General features: G+C 38.7%; 1 protein-coding gene across 1 annotated transcript; it reads right to left on the reverse strand.

Moving 5' to 3' along the window:
- Positions 1–1206: 1206 nt before the first annotated feature.
- FAM91A1 (family with sequence similarity 91 member A1) lies at positions 1207–24093 on the reverse strand. Its single transcript, XM_026043997.1, is given in 25 exon segments — positions 1207–3378; positions 3381–3522; positions 4786–4855; positions 5568–5691; positions 5920–6027; positions 6513–6662; positions 7506–7578; positions 8634–8747; positions 10918–11052; positions 11539–11687; positions 12363–12495; positions 13302–13388; positions 13590–13702; positions 14128–14246; positions 15044–15156; positions 15289–15327; positions 16099–16205; positions 17265–17327; positions 18885–18975; positions 19993–20106; positions 20743–20810; positions 22028–22085; positions 22905–23056; positions 23723–23807; positions 24040–24093. Coding segments are annotated over 25 exon segments (2511 nt in total). The 3' UTR covers positions 1207–3328.
- Positions 24094–24648: the final 555 nt, after the last annotated feature.

The following is a 24648-nucleotide window of genomic DNA, read 5'->3' on the forward strand; positions in this document are numbered from 1 at the left end:
TTATTAAAGCAGATCTCCAAGGCTGGAGCTCTCCCTTTCCAGGGTACTGGCCATCACTCCAAGCAGTTTACTGGGAGCTCCTGGGCCAGTGTCTGAGCTCAAGGAAAGCTGTCAAGCTTAAATTGTGTTTGCGAAGAAAGGAGCAGCAACTTCCCATAAAGTTTAAGGACAGGGTTATGGGAGAAAAATAAAAAGTACATTAAAATAGGGTTTTTTTCTTTAGAAACATGCTGCGTTTCTGGAGCATTGCCTGCACYGCTCAGCAGGACATTGAGGAATCCCACCCGCTCCAGTGACAAGGTGGCATTTTCTTGCAGTGCCCAAGATGACAGAATTACTGCATGYGAAGGATTCCGCACATGGCTTAATCTACCACCACCGTTTATTTGTAAACATGTTACATGTGCCAATAATTTAACTGAACACAGACTTTGTACAATTCAATGTAATATATTAACAGTGTCACACCAGAAGATGTCAGCTGTATTCAGTTAGAGTCATACTTTAAAGTCTTCAAAATACAAACCATTAGAAATACCAAACAAAAAAAAAAAAAAAAAAAGGAAGATCTGGGGACAATGATGGGCAGGAGAAAAAAACTGAAATAACAAGAATCATGATTAAAAAAATGAAATCAAAAATATGCTTTCCAGTTGGTTCATAAATATCCTCAGGTAAATCCATCTAGAATTAATACTTGGCTTGTGCCTAAGCTCAAAACTGATTTCTCTTTTTGCAAGGTAAAGAGAGATCTTGCTGAAACAACTTTAAAATGTTGTAATGAATGATTTTCCCCCTGTCAATAAAACTATCCGAAGAGAAGAAAATTGTTTCATTTGCCTTTATTTGCAATACARTATAAAATAGATTCTTTTGGTATGAAGATCTTGGAGATCTTATGTTTTACACCACATTTAAAACAAGTCACATATGTTGACTAAAGCCTCTGGACCATCCCAAGCACTGGAGCTGCAGTTGAGTTTTCAGGTGTTTTATGGACTTCTTTGGTTGCACTCTATTCAGGAAACTTCAGACATGCAGACTCAAACATTTAAGCTCCTAAACTTATTCACTGAAGCACCCATAAAGTGTGGCTTGAGTTCTAAAAAAAMCTGTGACCTATCTGCAATTCTCCCATCAACTGTAAGATTTATGGGTATTAAACAATTCTGAAGAGCAGACTAGTTTTAAGAACATTAAATAACCTAATAACAAAGTCTCAGCCAATAAGAGGGAAGGATATACAGTGAGAACAAAAATTTCTTTATCCATTCCCCAACTTCCATACAACAAATTTAACTTGAGCTATCACCACTGTATATATTCCATACAGACAGTGTGCATGGCAGCATCTAATGGATTTTGCCAGACTAACTCACCTATTACAGCTGGCTGTAGTATTTTAAGTAACGTCCACAGTACTGAAAGTGTAAACCTCCATCTAGTGTAAATCATCATCTACCTTTAGTTCCTGACACTGAAACTCCATACAATAATTTTTATGGTAAATCTGCTTTTTTGTGCCACTTCCCCTAAACACTTATTTCTTTTTTAGTTTCCTTTGAAGGAAATAAGACAATCAATAACTAAAAAACACACGGAGTTCACACTACCTGTACAAAAGTCACCATAGTGTAAATAACTAGCTTCATATAATCCAGCTCTTTATGTAGAATACTAAGTAAGCTGCTGTTGGTAAAATACATAAAAAGGAAACAGATGCAAGAGCAGCACTGAGTGAACTGAAGCACAACTGACTTCCAGTTACTCTGGGTGCAAGTCCCTCACTTGCACTTTAGGAATGTTTATAAAACAAGAGAGAGAAGAAGAATGGAATTTTCACGGTTCTAAGTGGAGTCGCTGTATTTTGCTATTGTGGTACATTTTTGTTATTATGGTAGATTTTTGCTTTTTGAGCTTACATCATGTTTATTCTTCCAGCCAAACAGAACAGGATCCAAACCCAAATGCTGCCATTCTCCTCCTGGCTATTTCCCTGCATAATCTGTGCCACTATCTCTTAGTCCATTGGGTAACGGAGACTACAAATGACAAGACGGTTAAGTCTTATTTTTAATTATGACTATATAAAACAATGGAGGTTCCAGAAAAGGAGAGAGCTGGCAGAGTATTTTAGAAACCTGTGTGAAAACTCTTCATATTCGACATCTCTTGTTCTCCTAGTATGTTAAATGGAACAGATTTTTTTTTTTTAACGTGAGCAACAAATTATGAGCAAAATGAAGTTATACTGCACAAAATCAGTCCCCTACAAGTACAGTCTCTACATGGTTTTAGGTGAAATGCCTCAGCTTTAATGGTTGTTATCATGAACAGCTAATGGTTCCAGGAAAAAACAGATTCAGAGAAGCCTTTGCCTACAGATCCCCTACTGTTACGTTCCTTCACTAATGACTTTCATAGGAAAATCAAGAGCTCTGCTCTTTCAGTCAAACATTAATCAACACGAACAGATCTATTTATGTACCTTAAAGTCAATTTATGACATGAAGCATTTTTCACAGCAATCATCAACAACTTCAAATAACAAGGGCTACTCCCATTGTGCTTGGGTCTCCCAAAGTCCTCGTTTCATACCAAGAGTGATACAAACCCATTATCGTACAGAGCCTCATGAACAGAGYCCATCAGTTCAGCTTTCCATAATTCCAGACCTCCATTCAGTTATGCCAAGGATGAAACAGCTCCACTCTTCCCAGAGGGGCCTGAAGCCACCAGCAGGTCATCGAGTCTGCATCAACTCRGCCTTCTAGAAGGAACAAATCCCTTCCTATTGTGCTGACTTGTCAAGGCCTCAGTGTTAAGCTGAACTACATAATTCAACGATTCTTAATGCCCCATATCATCATGATACATTTTTTTAAATAGTTGGTATCACTGAGCTTTCAGCGGAAGAGCCAAATCTCTTTCCTTTGTACAGAAAGATTTTCAGTAATACAGTATAAAACTAAACAGAATTTATGTCTGAATAACGAACATAGAAAACTACTATTGCAATTTTGTGGTGACAGCATAGAAAGTTAACAATCCGAAAGCCTAGAAAGGGCGTGTTTCGTTATAAAACAAAGATTGTCTCGAGATAAAAATACAGTGCTGACAGCTAAAAAGCTCTCTGTTGCAGCAAGATATGCAGTAATGAGTCACATGTTCTAGACAGTTTAGCATTTCCCCAATACTGCAACACAAGACATTTTTGTAACACTACTTTCACATGGATTATGCTGCAGCAGCAGTACACTTCTTAGTGGTTGGCACTATAAATTAACTGAAGAAAGGCATTTAGTGATCAACGCACAGGAATCCCTATTTATTTGACCCGCTCGTTAGCTGTGCTCGAAATAAAAACTGAGGAAGGGACCGGCCGTTCCATTCGGATAAGACACCTTCTTTGAACATGAGATTCTTTGCAGGAAGGGGAACACCCGAGTCCGCCGAAGTCGGCTGCAAAAGTGAACTCGAAGAACTGGGATCAGGAAACTGATCCAGCGATGAAATGCCTTCCTAAGGACAAAAGGAAATAAATGCTTTAAAAACAAAGACAGAAACAAAGAAAGATGTAAGAGCTATAATATGATGGGCTCAAGTGCAGATATATTATTTAGTGTTTCTAAAGTGTTAACTTATGCCAAAGAACATCAAATCATTACAGAGGCCCCTCTGAGTAGAATAAAAGGAACACAAGAAGTAGACATAGAATTGCCTCCTCTACATCTCAATTGTTCCATTCAGGTTCAAAGAAATCTCCAGGAAAATTTGAGGCTTTAAAATTAAGGAAATTAAAAATACACCCCCAATATCCCAAAGTATGTAGTGATTTCCCTACACCACAGTCTAGCTCTTTGTGAAGTGGAGCTACAACCAAGAGTCTGTTAATTTATGCAATAAAGCTACTCAGCAGACTGCAATCATATTTAAGAAAACTAAATCTTTCTTCATCAATGCCAGACCCTTTAAAATTCTTTAAGAGTCTACTCTGCAAGAAAGAAGTTTTTGGATTTGCCTTTGACTGCCCTCCACAAAGGACTARCATATAGTCTTGCTCTTGTCCTTGAGGGTCTCTTCTTTCAGGCTGTCCTCATACAGTTAAAGCAACCAGYTCTTGCATTTGAAAATTTCTAGTATCATTTTGACAAAACGACCCAAAATTTTACAAAATGACCCAAAGTATCACAAAGTAAAAGCAACTAAATAGCTTTCCTTTAGTCCACTTTGCATGTGGACACAGTTGCTAGCACACAGTGCCATGCTACACTGTAGCAGCTACAGGCTTGCACAGAAACCAAATAGAAATGCCAAGGCTCCTCTTCTCTATCCATACTCTTAAAAATCCTCCAAACAGGGTAAGTAGCTTTACTTATTAGCACTCCTTCATCCCAAAGTGTTAGAGAATCTGAAGACAAATGCCAAAGTAGAATGGGATCAAATTTGTGTTAATGCAGTTAAATGAGATTTTGTTGTGCATATTCATAAAAAAAAAAAAAAAAAAAAAAACACCACACACCATACGAAACCACCATGAATCACAAACCACAACCCAACACAAAAGTTGAGAGACAAAGATTAAATAACACAAGAAAGAAGGTAAGGAAATACTCTCATTTTGTTACCAGTAAAATTTGATAACCTTCTTAATATAGTTAAAGAAAACAAACAAACAAAACTACCACAGATAAACCAAACCACAGTAAAGAATAGCAAAGAGTAGGGCAAAATGGCAATAGTAGACCCTGCAGAATGATTTACAGCTTGACTCTTCATCCTTACCTGGAATGAATGAACAAAATTAAGGACCTGTAGAGACAGCTTTCTACTGGAATGTAAGAGTTTTTGAAGGCTGTCAGAAACAGGAGAGAGAAGGCAGGTATAAATAAAGCAGATAAAAAGCACACACTATCAATACCCAATCTTCTTAGGTACCTAAACCTTACTGTGGGAAAAAAGTATCCAGGAAAATAACTTTAAAATAACTTGTGCTACCTAATATCACAGACAAACCCTCCCAATACTAATAACAACATGAACAACTGGTAAGATTTTTTTTGGGGGGGGAGGAAGTAAATCAATGGATTCTCATTCTTATAAAACACTCATCTTTCAAGGTAAGTTATAGTGAAAAACTGAAGATACCTTGACCATAAGCCAGTACAAAACTTAGCAAATAAGTTACTAAAAGAAAAAAAAATCCACAATAACTACATATATCTACATCAAGGTTTTACAAGGATTATTTTGATTGAGGGGAGAGGAAAGGAAGAATCTGTTCTAAGCCAGTAGAGGGAAATGAGCAGGAAGGTAGCCCAAAAGTGCTGCTCTGAGCTGTCTATCAACAGCTTACCATAAATAATTCATTTTTCACCTTAGAGACTAATCTTTACATTATATCTGGTATCTTTGAGCCTGAAAGTGACACTACCCACCACCAGACTAGAATTTCTTTACTCCATGAAACTTAGCTTAGTTCTGGTCTTATGGAGTTGTAGGAGTCAATTTTGGCAGAAGCTCTGGATGAAACAGAAACAACCTGGTAAGCCTGCACCAATGCTCACCTTTCTTTTCTACACAATCCATGAGTGGCAATTTTTCTGCAGACTTTCTGATTCAGCTCCGCGCTGAAGAGCGGAATGCCAAAGCATAATTCCAGGGGAACCCATTCCAGTTCTGTTGTGGGTGCTACAGGATGAAAAAAAGAGACAACGTTCAAGACAAACCAGGAATATTGATCCCAGCACTGGTTCCCTCAGATTAGGAGCCTGTTTTAATGGAAAGTTTTAAGGGAATGTGAACTTTAAGTAAGAAAGAAAGAACACATTGCAGCCCTATTCCAGATACTATCAAGCAGCCTAATGTGTTCAGACAAGTATTCTGAGTGGACTAAAAAGCCTTTTGTAAAGTTTTTACCTTCAGGGCTTTGCTTGACTGCAGAATCCATTGAAGTGTCTTCTATTACCATCTCAAATGATTCTGTGCTCCCATTTACATCAGAGCCTGATGCGAGTTCAGTCTCTCCTAGAAGTTACAAAATTCTCTGTAAATATTTAACTGTTATAGGGTTAGTTACTGTGTGATGTAAGGACCTTTACTAATTTGGTGCAAATCATAAAGCTTAAGAAAAGGGTATGGAGAAACACAGGACCTTTATTATTTTTAAGACTAAGAAACAGCTTTGAAATCCTCACAATCATGAAAAATGTTCTGGTATATAAAAATGACACAATTTACATTTAATGCTTTAAAATGATTATTTTTTCTTCCTTTGAATGTYCTAGTTCAGTAATTTTTGGTTACTCTGCTGTTTTTAAACTACTCGCATGGGATAATTTAGCAAATCTATTGCTAAGAGATTTACAGCTAAGATAGGCTTCTAGATATGATAAAAGATTTTCTGGACTTGTAAATCAAAGAACTGAAATCCTTCATTTAACTTTGCTGAAGTGATTGCATGTGAATTAAAAAAATAAAAAGACACACGGATGAAAAACACTGATAACTACCTCTTCCATCAGAAGAATCACTCAGCTTTCTGTTAGCCTGCCGACTTGTAGGGTTCAACATAGTGACATAGCCACAAAAATGCTGCAAATCTACCTTTTTTCGCAGTATTCTCAAAGCTGTATGAATGCCCATGTTCACACGAGAGAAGTCTAGTAGAAAGAAAACAAATATTTTATCTTACAAGAAGCCTCCTCTACAGYCACATAATTCACTTCCAAGCAAGGTGAAATTTCTTATTATCTTGATGTCTTGATGATCTCTTGTAATGTTCCATGTTAGTGATCACACTGGGGAGTCTGGACAGCACAAGCGAGCACTGCCTCCGCACATCAAACTCCAATTAATACCTTATATTACAATAAAATTGTGGAAGAGGAAAAAAAAAGTACAAAGATGGTATTTCTCAATCTCTCACATACATACACATTTATTCAGCAGATATGGCAAAGTTCAGCTAGAACCCACTGATGTCCAGTTCTTCCACTGCCAGAGTGGCTCTGTGCAGAGCTAGACAGAGACCTTGGAAAAAGGATCTCCCTGGAAATCAGGAGATCTTGCTAGAACAGCTCTTCCTGGTGAGGAGAAACCCCTGGAACAGCAATTCAGGTTTTCTTCTCATCTGTTTTCTAGTTAAGACTGAAAAGAAGTAAACCTTAGTGAGGATATACAGTAGACTTATACATTTACTAAGTAGGGATAAAGAAAGATGCTTCAGGGAGCTACTTTTTTGCCTCTGTGCTGGAGAGAAGAGCCAGAAATCACACTCTTATTAGGACAGAGAATGTAGAAAGCAGGAGACYGTATCTGTCTAAATTTAGAGGAGACTTGGCAACAATTTAAACATTATTTCATTTACGCATCCAACTTAAACTGTAATTATGAGAAAAAAATGGTAGTCAAGGAATTATTGCAATCGTCTATAAGGTAACATCAAAAAAAAAAGTAAATACTACGGTGTAAAGAGTCAAGAAACATTCAAGAAAGACAGTTACCTCCCTGCTGCTCAGCTTCATCAAATGGAAAAGGTATGTGCACGGTTTCCCCCATTCCATGCATGCCATGTCCCTGAATAYCAAGAAATGTAAATAAACAACAAAGATATATAACCATCAGCTTAGCTTTTTTCTACTTGTGCTTCCTTTTAAGGCAGACTATAATTCAAGCTTAATTTTATTTCAGCTMACCCAGGAACTATAATACTATGTAAATATCCTACTCTCCCCACTAAATCAATGACAGTAAATGCAATGAAGCTTARCTGCAGTAAAGACAACACCTTTTTTTCTACCAATATGAGTTTCAACAAAGCTCATTATCACTGTGAATTTCAAAAGAGCAAAATAATGGAATTTACACCCCTAAGCATGGAAGATTTCTGAGCAATCAAGGCTGTTACAAGTGGGCCTTCACTGTGCAATTTTACATTTGTTCTAATACTAAGCATCTATTTACTTGAACGATTAATTCTCTGAGAGTTCACTTGGATTGACAAAATAGGAAAAGCAATTTAGTTCTCCTATTTACAACCAGGGAAAAACCCTCCCTGCTTCCRAGGTTTCTGACATAGAGCATGTTCTGCTTTTCACAGTCATGACTTACTTGAACTGTGTTGTACTGTAAGAGCTGAATATTAAGCTCTCAGAAAAAGTGCATTTCTTACATAACATAAGTCTTTGGCAAAGTAAAACACATATTAGCAAAGAGCTGCTACCATCAGTATCACCCCAACACCAAGTTGTGCTGTAGTCCTAAACACCTACTGCACAAGTTTTAGATGTATATAGTTTTACATGCACATTTATATATATAAAAGGATATGTGTATATGTTTGTCTGTATGTGTATGTAAAATTTTAAGAATTATCTTGCTTATCAGTAACTGGCCTTTCATTCAAGCTTACTGATCATGTTGTTTTGCATCCATTTATCGGATATTCTCATTCATTTACAAAAAACACTCTTTACCACCATTTTAACCAGAGCAGCACTAGCTGCAGAAGCTAAACACATTTTGCAGGTTTTGACAAAGAAATGCAGCTCTCCATYACCCTTAATACCCTAGCTGGGGAACCCTAGCTTTATTCAAAATTACACGTTTATCATTTAGACAGAGCACAGTACCTGAATCAGAACAGCAGAATGTGTTAAAGCATCATTCAACATTGTGAGCACATTTGATGTAGGAACCACTCCTGGGTCGTGACCCCAAGATGTTATCAGTAAACGATCATAACCCTAGAAGACAGAAATGAAGACTATTTACACTAGTAGCAGATTATCCAGGCATATAAAGCAAAATGCTATAGTTAGGCTAATAGCATATTGTTACAATCAGAAAGTTGCCAYGGGTAATTACAATTTTGCAGTATTTCACTTTGTACCAAGCAGCATTCAYGGTCATGCTCCTGGTAAGGACAGAGTTTGCCAACCTCCAAGTTAAGATGCKAGTTTGAACAGGAGGTGTCTGTCCCCAGTCCCTGCAGAAGTATGTGCCCATCGCTGCTGCTTCCCAGCAAACAGGAGAAAATAATCCCACACAAATGGGAAAGCAAAATATATACTAGATAAAATTAACACTGGCAAAAAGAGAGAAAAGACTTATCTCCTCCCAAAATACCTCTCTGAGAGGGAGGGACAGGGAGAAAAAAACACTAAAGGATGCAATTTCAGCTTTTTAGTTTTCRAGGTTGAATTACTTTGTCTCTCTGTAAGCATTCTTAAAAGTGAAACATGGACATTCCTGTCTGTACACAGAATAAAAAAAGTCTCCAGTAAATTCACGATAATACAGAATGAGGGATCATGAACTGATTGATTCATCAACACACTGAAAATTCAGCTCAGTAAGGAAGCTTTCTTTACCATATTGAACACTTTTTATTAATCAAAGGCCACAGGCCATACATTTACCAGCAGCTTAAGCTCCTTCTGGTAACTCTTAAGTTTCAATCAAGTTGTTCTTCAATGGTTTTACAAAGTGCTTTCTGCTCTAGAGGCCTAGATTCATTTAAGTGTTATTTGAAAATATGTCTTAGAAATAGGAAGTATCAACCTTTTTTTTAAATCAGAAAGGCCCTGGAGGGTAAGGGAAGAAACAGAAACAGATATAGAGATTTGAGAAACACATCCACAAATCCAAGAGCCAGAGATGGTTATCATAGAATCATAGAATGCCGAAGGTTGGAAGGGACCTCAGAGGTSATCGAGTCCAACCCCCCTGCTCACGCAGGGTCACCTAGAGCACGTGGCACAGGGCTGCATCCAAGCGGGTTTTAAAGATCTCCAAAGAAGGAGACTCCACAACCTCTCTGGGCAGCCTGTTCCAGTGCTTTGTCACTCTCACAGTGAAGAAATGCTTCCTTAAGTTCTTGTGGAACTTCCGATGCTTCAGTTTGAAGCCATTTCCTCTAGTCCTAAGAGATTGAGACGTGGGCACATCTAAGAACACACATCCTTCTCTGAAGGTCTCCACGCCACTCAGCTGTTCAGCTTTTCAAGCATCTGCTCAGAACAAAGGGATGAACTGTCACAGTCAAGGAGACTCACAGCCTGCTGTCTCTGCTGAGAACTTTGCAACCTTTCATATCAAAGCCAATGGCAAATCTACCCAGTCTCGTGGAAGTCCTTGCCAAAGGCCAGGGATGTGGTAAAGTTAAGATGAATTCAAGAGTGGGAGAAAGGAGGCTGGCAAGTGAACACTGCATCAGCAGAAATACCAGTGACAGCCTCTAGGCATATTGAGTGATATGCAGTTCAGGSAATCACAGGATCACAGAATGGCTGAGGTTGGAAGGGACCTCTAGAGAACATCCAGTCCAAMCCCCTGCTCCAGCAGGGACACCCAGAGCACGGGGCACAGGGGCAGCCAGGGGGTTTGGAAGATCTCCAGAGAAGGAGACTCCACAACCTCCCTGGGCAGCCTGTTCCAAGGCTCTGTCACCCTCACAGGGAAGTTCTTCTTCATGTGGAGATGGAACTGCCTGTGTTGCAACTTACACCCATTGCCCCTTGTCCTGTCACTGGCCACCACTGAGAAGAGTTTGGCCCCTTCCTCCCTCCATTCCCCCTTCATGTACTTACACATGTTGATCATACCCTCTCTCAGTCAGAGAACTCAGGGAGTGCTCTGATCAGAAAAACGGCAAGGCTGGAAAGTCTTGAGGCTAAAATACTATATATTGAACTTCTTCTTCCTAGGCACTTACTTACAGCCACTGCTAGAGACAGGCTGCTGGGCTAGGAAGACCTAAGACCTTTGCTTCTAAGAAAGGCAGTAAGTTACTGTACCATCTACAGTACCTTATACCTCTGACTTCCACTGCTATCACCAAATGCTTTAGTGTACAATATACATCTGAAACATCTGGAAAGGGCAGGGAAGAAAAAAAAATAATGAATACAGTACCTGAAAAATTTCTGGGAGTTTTCGAAGACGGGTTCCTTTAGAGAGCAAGAGAGAAGGTGGTCCTTGTCCAGTTATATGGTAAATGTACAGTTTGAACCAAACTGAGCTGACTTCTGGGATTGCAGGTCCAATGTGCTGAAGAGAGATTATCCGAGAAATTGGAAAGAGCCTGAAATTGCAACTTTTAAATGTACAGATGTAATTTAGGAATCAACCATTTAAATATATATATATATATATATATAAATCCAGTTCTATAGTACAAGGTTTAACCATATTAAATTACTCTTCTAAGTAAAAATGATATCCTAGGTACTTTGTCCAGTATAGGAAGACTATCTAAAAAAGATGATGGTAGGGCAGTGCTAAGGCTATGAATTCAAGTACAGAACCTGTCATAGATCCTACTTGAGCTTATATATTGTTAATAGATTAAATAAAACCAAACATAAGTAGTATTCTCATTTAATTCACTTCACACCTGCTTTTCAGATCAATTTCAATACTCTGCTACACGCTTCTAGATGCTCTTAAAAGGGACATCTCAGACTTCTCTAAAACAAAGCTACTAAGAAGGTATGGTAGTACTAGATCCTAGGATTTTTCCCAGTATTTTTTCACCTGGGGTGTGCAGCTGCTGATGGGTCGAATTTCGTTGGTGAGTGGTGCCATGGACACCAGCAGGGTGTAATTTTTGTTGAGAACTCGACTGCAGGTAGCTGGATCCAAGCCGAGCAAGCTCTCACATCGTAAGAGATCCAAAGGAAACCCTAAGTTAAGAAGGCAAGATGCATAAATCATCAGCTGAGAGGAACCAAACAACCCAAAATATTACTTAAGATTTTCCATTCTCCCCCTGCTGAGCCATGAATGCAATATTCCCCACAATTAACTTTTACATTTACAAATTTATTAAAATTCACTTCAGTTTTAGCAATAGCAGTCATATGGGCTCTTCTGGCACAGAACTACCACTTGCTTCTCACTGACTGATCCCAGGAAAAAAACACACAAATATATTGATAGAAACAGATAGGCAAGACCCAAAAAGCATCTACTTGTACTACAAAACATACTCCCTTTTGTGACTTGAAAAAAAGTCTCTCCAAAGAAACAACTTTGCCTTAATAAGTAACAACTCCTTTACCAGTCTTTGGAGTTGGACAATTTGAAAAGAAACCCTTCCTCAAGCTCAGCTTGTCTTGCCTTTAGCAGCTTTAATCTGTTGCTCCAGACATAAGTCCACACTTATGTGACCAGAACTGTCATTCAACACAGAAACAAAGCTCTGCAGGCTAAAAGGATGATGAAACGTAACATTTTTTTTAATTGAGTAAAGTACTGATTGCTTTCTGAAATGCCAGCTTGATCAGAAAGTTAAGACTCCATGGCAGGCAAGCAGACACGTTTACAAGGATTTTCTGATGAGAAAGTGCTCACAGTACCGTTATGTGGCTGATCAGGCTGCACAGCTTGTGCCCCTAGGTCTTTATTATGCCGCAGAAACAGTATCGTGTTCCTCAGCGTCAGTGCGTGATCAAAGTACCTCTGTGCTTCCCCTTCACCTGTGCTTTGAACCTAGACAAGCAAATAAACACTTACAAGTGACATGCTGTTTAGAAGCACCAATTACACACGTGGGAAAACTAACAAATCAGCATTTTAAAGGCCTGTAATTGCCTGACAACTCTGCAGCTTATGGGCAGGGTTGACTTACAGCGACTATTAAGTGAGCAGTGATTCTTAGCCAAGGCTAAGTCAAATAGACAAAAGTAGGCAAAGGCAGCATCCAAAAGTTAGAAAAATCACTCGAGTCTTTAGGTTAAAAAAAAAAAAAAAAAAAAAAAAAAAGCTTTAAACATTTGGTCATCATGTCTAGTAAAAAAGAAGGATACTGTAATCAACATAAGCTCTACTACGTAGTTTAAGAACAGCAGAATTATCTTTAAAAAAAGATGATAGGTTCAACATTCCAGCAAATAGTTGGTCATTTTTTTCCTACAAAAAAATGGCCACACTTCTTCAGTAATAGCAACATCTCACCAAAAAGGAAGTGATTTCCATTTAACAAGCCCTAATGCAGGCAGGCATACACAGACACACTTGGAGAAATGCAGTTCTTGCACTCACTTTGGTCACCAGATACTTCACACTCATGCACATGCATGTGCCTTCCTGAAAGGCACTGCAGGCATAAATGTGAGAAATAACAAAATTTTAACTGGACTACTTGGATTCAGTGGTCAGGTTTGCATTCCTACTGCTGCATTGCTCAAAGGGGCTCCTAAAGCAGTCCTACAAAAGGAAAATAGCAGGCCTGTTTTTTCCTCACCCTGTACAGGCAAGTTCTGAAAATGTATTTGGCCAGGCATGTAAGGGATTACCTTTTCCAGCTCCACCAAGAAGCTGTCGAGAGACTCATCCGAGAGTTTCCCAACTTCAAACATGGTGACTGCATGACTTTTCAGGTTCTGAAACAACAAAGCTGACTTAATTCTCTGAGAAGGGAAAAAATGGGCAAGCAAAAGTTTTTATTAAGCAAAAGCATTCCTTATTCACTAAACAATATAAGTGTTTCTAAAATGAACAAAGCTGCATTATACTGAAGTCAAAGTATTTTAGACCTTCTATATATCTGTTCTGAGCCAAAGAGATGAACAATTTTGACATACTGGTGAAAGATTTCCCATCATTAGAAAGGCAGTGAGAGTGGAATCGAAGAGGAAGGCAATACGCTTCGGGTGTCCACTCGACARGCTCAGGCTGCTCACGCTGGCTGTGTCAGCTAACAAGGAACAACAACAACATATAAATTTTCTTTATTTAAATAAAAAAAATAAGTCCTAAAATTATTAAAAGTCAAAACCTAAAAATCCTTAGATGATGTCATAGATTACAACAGAATTTCCTTGTTTGTTATTCCAAGAGAATTGCTTTGTTATTAGTGAAGTATCGACTAATTCAAATTTTAATTTTGAAGTTGATAACATTCTGTTCATTAATAGTCTTAATACAGACTAACTAAATAGCTTCTTTCTGAAAATGAGGCTGAATTTTAAACCAAAGAACAGATACCACCTGCCCCACTTTATATCATGCAAAAAAAAAGGTTCAAAAAGGGCTTCATCTATTTGTATATCCCTTTACAGCTTACGGCCCCCTATAAATAACTGATCCTCCTAATGTATTAAGTTTAGYGTTAGTGCTAACCTGGATCATCTTGACTGTTGGTATCTGTATCTGTGGCTGATGATCCAGCTTCCTGTACAGGACTTCTGTTTTCCCCACTGTCCCATGAAAGCAGCATCTTTTGAGGATCCAAAGTACTCCTATTAAYGTGAATTAAAATCCACACCTGTTGGTCACTGTGGCACTAGAGAAGCAGCTCTGCCTTCCAGGGCTAGCACTCCATGCACAGGCAAGCCTGATACAGCTCTTTCCATACTGCTAAGCCCCAGACTAGTCCAGCTTGAAACCCCTGCCTTAGYTATAGCAGAAAACATTGTTCCAAATTTCCCAAATACTGAATTTTGAACAAGAAATCTGAAGATCAAGCCATCATCTTTCAAGAAAAATCCAATGGAAAATGTAATTCACTTTGGCCCAAGAGTCCAATTAAGTCCAGTAAACAGTCCAATAAAAATTGGACAGAACAAAGGGACTTACAATTCTTGAGCTGCACAGATAGGTTGTATTACTTGAGAGCCAGATGCTGACTAGGATTAACATCATGTTCCCAGGACTTTATACATATAYACACACATTTGTGTATATATTTGTGTACGTGCATGCTTATATTTTTATATATAGATATTCACATTTGCCCACCTCAAGAGGGAGGAACTGCTGCATATTTAAAGGTCAGAAAGCCAACAGCAGTTGTAAGTAACAGCAAGTACATGGAACTTGCAAGGYAATTCACCCCTCCTTATCCTCTGATTACAGACATAAACATAATGAGAGGAATACTGCATTATTAGAAAGCTAAATTATGTATATTWAAAAAACAAATTAGATTACTTACTGCAGAATTCAAAAGAAAGCAACCAATAGGTCTATACTTCTATTTAAGTTCTACTTTTCCTTTAATCAAAAAGGAGCTTTGGGAAAGAACGGAGATACTTACTTCAGTCTRTTTACTGAAGGAACGTTCTTCCAGGATGGATGAAGATTATCCAGGTTTATTACCTGGCCTTTTTTATGTGCAAAGCCTAATCGACAATACATGGACACAGCATTCTGAAGAAACACACAGAAATAGATTAAGTAACTACATATAAAAAAAACACACCCTCATCTACAAAGTCAGTTTACAGGAYTGGGCTTTTATCATCACCTGTATTACACATATATACATATATTCGTACATACCTTTACTAAAGATAAGTCAATCTCTAGAACATTCGCAAGCTAAAAAGGAAAAACAGAGAGTCAACAATCCAGGAAAAACTACCACATMGCTCATGGGTTTTTAAGGAGCTCAGGGGAAAGGAGTGGTATTTTTAAACACAACCTGTAGTAGGAGGGGCAATTTTGCCTTCATCAAAAGTAAGAGAAAAAAAAAAAGATGACATCTTGTAACTATTCCATCTCAAAGCATGCAAAAGAAATACAAGGTTGTGCAATTTCTGAAGAAACACAAAGCTGTGCAATTTCTGGAGTAATCATTTATATCCACAGACATGCAAAGATGAAAATAAATCCCAGCTGTGTTTAACAGTTATTTTTTTAGAAACCAACTTACACAGTTTAAAGAATCAGACCCTATAAAAAATATTTCTCATTAAAGTTATAAATACTCGTGTAAAAAATATTTTTCCTACTTTCAGCCAACTCCCTGCACGTTTCCTACCATAGAGAAAAATTCCTTTTTAATTTTTTTTTTTTTTTATATATTACTTGCATATTAGCAAAACAGAACCAATCTGCTTAGGCCAGGGAAAAACTAGATTCTATTCCAATTTTAAGTGGAGTAAAACAGCCAACTGATGGAGCTGCTTCCCTGATTACATATTTGGCGTGCATTTGGCTTGTAGAATGGTAAACTACATCCAAGATTAAGGAGACAGGCTCGAAGTCAGCTGCTATTTCTCCGTTTCTCTTCCATCAGCATTTCCCCAGTTCACTTTGAGGCCTCTCAGGTTTTGCTGCCTCCCTGACATAAGCTAAGTGTTTACTCACCTCTGCCACATTAGTGTGCTCATCTATGGAAACAAATATCTTGTAGAGGAGAGTTTCAAAGTAATCACCTTGCACTCTGTTCATCACAAAACCTTCCAGTGGTGGCACTGAAAAGAATTATTTACAAGATTACTATTTGGTCAACTTTTATTTTTCTATTCTTAAGTTGATTTAAAAAAATTACACTTGTTTAGTTTTCACGATGCCTGCAATTTTGAGGTCTTCCCAGAGTGTCACAAAAATCTAAAGGTAGTTTATATAGAATCTATATTTAAAATCCTGCTATCATATTTAGAGAAATAATGGCTGTCAATATTTTCTTTCCTACAAAAACTAAAACCACTGTCTTGCATCACAGTCTTGTAGACTCCAGTTTATCCACTACCGGTAATTCCCAGTTATCTGGCTCAAAGATTTATAGAAAAATCACCAGCTCTGCAACATGAGTGGAGAGTAAATCTTGCTTCTGACTGAAAACGAGAAGAAAAATCCCTCAGCTGAGAATCCCAGAGCTACCTTCTAAGCAGGAGCTCTAGTCTTTGGAGCCCTTTTGCTTTACTGATCTCTGCTGCAGCAGYAACAGGTATTTCTGCATAGAAAAGGTTCCAAATCCTGCAGGTCTTTGCAGATTACGCTGAATTCAGAAGCCCCTGAGATCTGGTAGAACATAATGAGTTGCCTGAAGGGCAGCCATGTGCTGTGATAGTTCATGTGTATCTAGCACACTTTCAGGTGACAAGACCACGAAGGATGGAACTGATAACGATTAAAAAAGTACCTTTCTAGAAAATAGGAGTCAAAACTCATGCCCTTTTGACAAGCCAACTGTATTTCTTTATTCTATTCTTCCTTTTCGTTACAGGCATATGGGAGGCTACTTATTAAATCAAGTCCTAAGTCCTTAAGAGTATGTAATTATGTAATTATGCATATAAAATATCCAAAAAATGAGAATTCATATTGATATGGAAATAAGCTCTAAATATCATAAAGACAATGCTTTAATACACTTGAAAAACATTTAATTGGGATAAATTCTCATAGTTCAGTAWTTTGTTTAAGCAAACTCATGTGCAAAGACAAGCAGCTTCCAGGAAAGACAATTATAGGATAAATTAGATTGATCTAAGAAAAGACAAGTATTATACATTAAATTATTTACTTACCTGCTATACAGCTGTCGTCAGATATTGGAACATCAAGGTAAATAAATCCTTTGTTATACAAGCCTTTACAAATAGAAGCACATTATTTTACAAAGAAAAAAAAAAACATTTAGAGTACCAATGATATAAATCAACTTCCCCACCAGTCAATGCAGAACTTATAAAAACAACTTAACAGCTTCCACATCGGTATGTTACTTTGTAATGCATGGATCAATATACAGCAKTGAATATTAACCATAGGCCAAGCTAAACCACAGCTCTTTACTTGCCATCTGGTACAACATCTCTGGARCTCAGCATCTACTACTAGCAAATCAAGACAAAATGACCAGGGCTCGAAGCAGCTGCTTTGGGCAGTGACGAGGACGTCTCTGCCTCAAGGAGAACCTGGCTTTAGCCATCGTCACTGTCGAGAACTTGATTAGTTTGAAAGCTTTTAACCCTGGACTAAGTTTGTCAGCTGAGGATGCTGGCCCCATTTCAACCCTGCCCTAGCTCAGGGTGGAACATGCACACTTTGTAGAGAGGGTAAAACCTAAATCATGTCAGTTCTGATGGCCCTCACACATCCTTCATGAAAAGTGTTTAATCAAAAATAAATTCTGGAACACTTGAGCACAAGGCACCAGGTGCAGCAGACACAGAGGCACGCACATAGTAAAGACAGGATAGATTTTAAATGTCAATATAGTCCCATCATTCAGCTTAGCTCTGCTGAGCAGATAATCCCTCCTTAAATGTTTTAAGGGCGAAAAAATATTTCAAATATTTTAGTGTCACTATCTTAATGTTCTGTAACAGCTGTACTCTGATAATGGAGCACAGAACTCGACCACAGGGTGTAAAATTGGCTCAATTTACTTCCAACAGCTATTTTGATGCTACCCAACCTCAGTCCACCTACATCATATTCAGCATAGCAGAGAGGAAGCTAAATCAATATCCTCAGGTGAAATGTTATTAAACTCCTGAAGATGACTTATCCTGATGCTTCAACACACACAGTTAGCCCATGGCACAGCTGTAACCACAGTGAAATTACAACCCCTCCAGTCAGTTCTCAATTTGCCTGCTTGTAGAACACCAAACATTTACAAGTAACATTCTGAGAGGTCGCTGGTGAATTTGTGCTGCCTTAGCAGTATTTTTCTCCATATATCCATCACTTGTTATACTGAAACAAGGAGACACGAGCCCAGGTTTTTAGCAATAGGTGCAGACCTCTGAGAAACAAGACAGCCTCTCAGGTTTAAGCCCCATGTTGGATGGTGTTCAAAGACGACTAAATTTCAAAACCTCCTCTTTGAAGGGAAAAGTCTTAGATTATCAACACTGACATTTTCTATTCTTACATCCTTCCCCGTTACCGCCAACATAATCTTTACATGTTCTATGGTAGGAATTTGTTGAATCAATTTTTTGAATCATTTTAAGCAGTAACAGAGCAACAGTTGMCAAAGGTCTAAGCAAGACCTAGACTGCAGTCTGTACAAGCTCTTCAATATTTCCCCCACATCCTCTTATGTCCCACATCCTATTTACTACTAGCTTGCAGACAGTAATCTCAAAATTCCCTCAGCAAGATCCACGGAGAAGCCACAATGATTATACACTTACTGTGAACTACATTGAAGTCCAGTGAACCAGCAAGCTGAGGGCCTGAATCAATTATCTTATCAATAGCAGATTTCTCYGATATGGTACAAATCTAAGTAAAAGAAATCATGTTAGTTTGTTGCAGAAATCAGTCTGTACATCTGAAATAACACAATTAAAAAAAAAGTTCTATTTCAAATTAGTCATAATTGATAACAATATAAGAAGTAACAATGCTCTTAATCAAAATGCCTGTACTGAGAAAGAGTTCACTGGAGTTGTTGCTAGTCTGAGGTCTCTACTCTTGCCCCTACCCAAAGCTAGGCATGCTCAAGGCACAGTGTTTAACTGAACAAACGTCACGCATTTGGCAAGGGAGGTCATAGCAAAACATATGGTAGTTCTTTTAAAACACGCTTGATTTTTAAAACTTATGAACTGAGTGTTCAATTATAGAACTGGAACCATTTTAGAAAGAAGTCAAATCMAGTTTCAGAGTAACTATTTCAGTTTCGAGTTAACTATTTTGAGTGGATGGGATGTCAGAATTTCTGTCCAGAAATAATCAGTGTCCAGGATATTCCCAACAGCAGACAAACTTGGAGAGGGAAGTAGACAGGGATGAAATATTCAGTGACCTTTCAAGTTAGCACAAAAGAGTTCCATGTGCAAACAGTGAAAAGTCAAGAGACATGAGGAAGAGAATTGAAAAAAAAGACATATCAAAGAAGCCTTCTAACATTCTTAATTACAAAAAGTGAAAATGAAAGTGAAGATTCATTCAACAGAGTTGCTGGAGCTTAAATATGAAATTTAACATATTGTMATTTGTTTCCAACAAATTAAAAGAACACACATCAGTTACAATTATGCCTGATGCATAATAACCTCAGCACTACCTGATGGTACATAACCCAAGAAGCACAAAGAACGAAGAGGGCAGCATATGCCAATGAGAACAATACATAATTTCCACTAGTCTCAATCTCTATTACCACAAAAATGCATAAATTACAAATCTGTAATACAGTCTTCATTTAGATCTTACAAAGGGAAGCCTCTATTTTCAGAGGCTCTCTGTTTCCCTCCATTTCAATCAAAATTAAAGATATAAAAGGTATTAAAGTACCTTGATGTCATCCTCTGTGATGTAGCCAGACTGCACAACCCACCAAGCTTCTATAGCAATCTCCACAGGCTTCACAGGTAACAGATCACGGGCAGTTTTCCTTCTGAAAAATTTCTGCAGTGGTACAGTCCATTTGAGATAGTAATAAGTAGCATTTCACACATGCAAAGAGATGTCACTGCTTCCCTTTATTTAAGCTGATGGTTAAGTACCTTTTAGTGCAATACATGATACCCACAGACTGAACAGGCATATATTATTAGCTTCATTTCCGAACAAGTGTGTACTTGTACTAAATGACAAATTTGTTCTCCCTTCCCTCAAATGGGATAAAATGGGGAGAATATACATATAATACTCTTAAATACTCACATAAATCAGTTTCATGTGTTCATTTATTAAAATCACACTACTCAGGCTAGGAGCAAGCCCAAATTAAAAGTATTTATTACACTTTCTACTGCAAAGATGTAAGACAGCACAGCCCTTTGGTGTCCTAGATTTACTTATACTTTCAGAAACATGTTTAAAGAAATGTAGAACTGAATAAATCGAAATAAAGAGGGAAGTTAAAAATCTCCTTATTAAGTTCAGAAGGGACAAAAAAAGAACAAGCAAACAAATAAAATTGTGTTACATTTGGTTAGCTGTACCATGTAATTAAAGAGACCCATGAAATTTTTCCCTTCTCCATTTGCCAAAGACAACATGCATGGTCACAGGGGCAAGGGAAATTAAAGACAAACTTACTTTTGAAGACCTACATTGGTTCATTAGATCTATATACTGATTTCTTCCTATACCAAGAAGTCTCAAGCCTGAAAAACAGAGAAGCTTTTATTTCTATTTTGTCTCTGTTATCTAGGGATAGCTAAAGAGCTAAACACAGTTCTAACTGATGGATTCCGTTTCCAGATAAACATGGTTCTCTAGGTCCTGTTATTTATTCAGTATAGGTTTAAAAATCAATAAATAAAGCAACAAAAGGAATCCCATCTCTCCAAAGTCAGGGCATAGAATAATTTAACTCCTTTCCTTCCCAGCTAATAACTCTGCTTCAGATTCACAGAACTAAGCTTGTACTGGGTTTTTGGTAAGGATCCTCCCAGCAAAACTCTATGCACTAAATTAAAACTCTGGAAACTGAAAATCAGAACACAAAACACCACATAAGCCACTAGAGATGCTTACTTTCTAGTTGGGCTAAAATGATTTACAATTTAATTGTACAATCTCTAGTCTTCAGCCACTGAGGAATTAGGAAAGAACACTGGAAAACTATTAATGGGATTTAGCTCATACAATCTCTCAGTTTTAAAAACTAAGGTCAAATTAGAAAGCTGWAGTTAATATAAAATGGCAACAAAAATGCTTAACTTAATTGTAACTCTGTAACCAACCTGAAGCTGMTGCTATAATAACCTCAGTGCTTTGGGGGAAAGGGAAGGACTTTCCATTCTTCATGCTCCCAAGTAACACCAGATTCCCAGAGGGCTACACRGTGCTGAAGAAAAAAGTTTTTTTCCTGAGCTGTTTTCACAGTGGGAGTTTGAGATAGGGTGGAATTAAAGTTAACTGAAGTTATCCTTTCCTGAGGCTGTTTTCAAAAGTCTCAGGAGAGTCTCACTCAAACCAGTTCACTCTTTTAGCCAGTTCAATGTAAAAAGCTACATTTTTCTGGAGAGCTGATTTTCTGTTCTCATCTCAGGCATCATCCCTTAAACTTCCCTTCTCATTCCCACACCAGTCTCACAAAAAGCAGAATTAGAGGAGGAAAAAAAAAAAAAAAAAAAAAAAAAAGCAGGATACAGTTTTCTATTGTATCTATTCACACTCATATTATTCCAGCCCTGTGGCAACCGCATCAACAGGTGTCTGCATGAAGAGCATGTTCTCCTGGACAGTACTATTTAAATGGCTCTACACCTTCATTCAAACACTTATCTTTAAGCAAACAGACCTCCTATAAATGTATTTTCAGAAGCTCCATATCTGCAACTCATCAAAAGCAGCAGCACAATCAGATAATACTCACAATCAGCAGCAGTAAAGTTGGGTAATGAATCATAGCTTTTTTCACTGTTCATTATATCCTTAAGAAACAAGGAAATTAAGGAAGTTTAGTTAAAAACAGAAAAACTTAGCTAAAACAAGAAAGATATTGCTTCAGAGAGGGAGGCCCAGTTCACATAGGGGAACCTTAAAAGCTGAGCCTATCTCCATTTTTTGTAGTTGAAATAAAAACAGAAATATATTAAGATTAGTTAATTGATTTAAGAAGAAAAATGCAGACTGAAAGAAAACAGAAGTTTTCTGTGCAGATRGAAAGAAACAAAGATGAATTTTTCTGCTGTCCTCACAAAGGAAAAACAGCACAAGAAATGGCCAATTGTGATTACACAAAGTGGTTGTTAGTCTACTCTACATTTTAGTGTCTGCAATCATTATAGACAGAATAAGTTAAAAAAAAAAAAAACAGTTAGATGTCCAATGAAATAAGGTTGACAGAAAACACAGCTACCTTAATTCTCATAGAAAGGATCTGGAAAGGATCRTAGGATTTTCTAAAAATGCAAACTGTACTTGCTTTATTAATCAAACATAATATTCCTTGTACAAAAAAAGTTTGAAGTGAAAAGCCACAGATCTCAGTAGGTCAGAAAAGAGACAGTCTGCCCTAAGCGTGATTCCCACCCAGCTCAGCCTGACAAACCCTGGCTCTGGAGGGGCTAAGGGGGCATCGACAAATGCAGGTACAAGTTGTTCTGCAGAAACTTTCCTCACTGAGGCTCGTTATCAGGCTCTAGCCCAAAGCAAACAAGTCACGTGGTGCTGCCCAGCAAGTGCTCCAGAGGCACCAGGGACGCTGCAAGAGAGGAACATAACTTATCTTGCTGCAGTTTTGTGCTCACCTCCATTATGCCCGTGTAGTAGGAAAACGGAGTCATCCTCAGGCCTTTCACCATGATGTCAGACAAATGGTAAGGGTATAACATGAGATGGTCTCGACTGTATTTCAGCAGATCCTCATAATATTTGCGCTCATCCTTCTTGACATGCTTAACTGTAGGAGAAGAGGAGGAAAAAATGTTGGGCTGTTCTATAAAATGTGTATAAAAATATAAAAGGGAAGCAAAAGAATATAGTACAATGGCAACCGAGAGAAAATTAAAAATAAAGGAGTGGTGCAGGGTATCCAACAGTCAGGGACTTCAACATATGATACAAGTACTCAGAGCTAAAATAACATAACATAAAATCACACTTGGAGCAGGTTTACTTCACATATTATCAGGGAGTGATCCACTCAGACAAATCTAGTGCAGGAACATAGTGGAAGATTATCTTTAATAGAACTATTACCTAATGTTGCAGTTAATGCAAAGCAAATGGGAGCTCTGCAAACAAGTAGGTAACTCGTGCAAGTCGGGGCATCTGTCTGCATCTCACCCAGAGACTCTTTGTTTTACTAGTCAGGTCCTCAGCTGACARGTCTTAACTTCTTTGAACAGAGCAGTTTAACCACTAGAAAACAGCAGTGGAACTGCTGTGGAACAGCAACAACTGCAGTGGAAATTCAGCTCTATCGTTCAGCACAGAAACTCTAAAAACCACTTTCTTAGAAAAGCTGCTAAAAGACGGAGATTTTTGTTGAGCTTTTTCTTGATGAGAAGATTTTTCTGGACAGCGAATCGGGCAGCAATCAGAAGTTACGCTGCTTTYCACTCACCTAAGTTATTGCGGTATCGGAGCTGATTGCGGATGCTGTAGAGCACAACCTGCCTTTCATATTCCCTCTGGGAGTTTCCAAGGCCCTTGAAAACATAAAAGCCTTTTAGCTGACATGCATAAAACTCCCAACGCAGAACTCCCGTTCCTCCTACAGATCAGCTCCTGAAGCCTCAAACTCAAGGAATTCAATTATTCAGGATCTGAAGCCACTATTTATCCTCTCCATCCTTTCTCCTGCACAAGGGCAGGAATTATTTTTCAGTATCTGCTTTCAAGACTTGGGGGATGAGAAGAGGACCTCCCTCCTGCCCTGACACAGGATCTGCCGTGGCTCTTGGGCCCATCAAACCTGGCAAAAGGGGATTTCATCGGGTTGCGTTCCCACAGGCCGCTCACGGACGCGGCTCCCGCCTGCCCAGGGCGGCCACGGGCCGGGACGTGACACGGGCCGGGTCCATCCGGCACTGCCGGTGGGTCCTGGGGGAACCTCCCTCTGCTCACACTGGGGGAGCAGCATCCTGGAGAGCCCCGAGAGGAAGCCCACGTCCCCCTCTCCCTATGGAGACCCCCAAAATCTCCCCCMCACACCCCTCTCCCTATGGAGAACTCGGACACTCTCCCAAACCCTCCTCTCCCTATGGAAAGCCTCAACGCTCCCTCCACACCTCTCTTTCCCTATGAGGAACTCAACACTCTCCCCATACCCCCCCCTTTCTACGGAGGGTCCGACACTCCCCCCACATCTCCCTCTTCCTATGGAGAACCCCAATGCTTTGTTCACACCCCCCTTTCCTTATGGAGAGCCCCAACACTTGGTCCACACCTCCCTCGACCCCCCCACACACAGCCCCCTCTCCCCATGGGCAGCCCCACACCCCCTCCCTCTCCCTATGGAGAGCCCCAACGCTCCCCCCACAGCCCCCT

Source organism: Nothoprocta perdicaria, unplaced genomic scaffold (genome assembly GCF_003342845.1).
Source record: "Nothoprocta perdicaria isolate Ctin4 unplaced genomic scaffold, notPer1 scaffold_345, whole genome shotgun sequence".
Taxonomy (NCBI): Eukaryota; Metazoa; Chordata; class Aves; order Tinamiformes; family Tinamidae; genus Nothoprocta; species Nothoprocta perdicaria.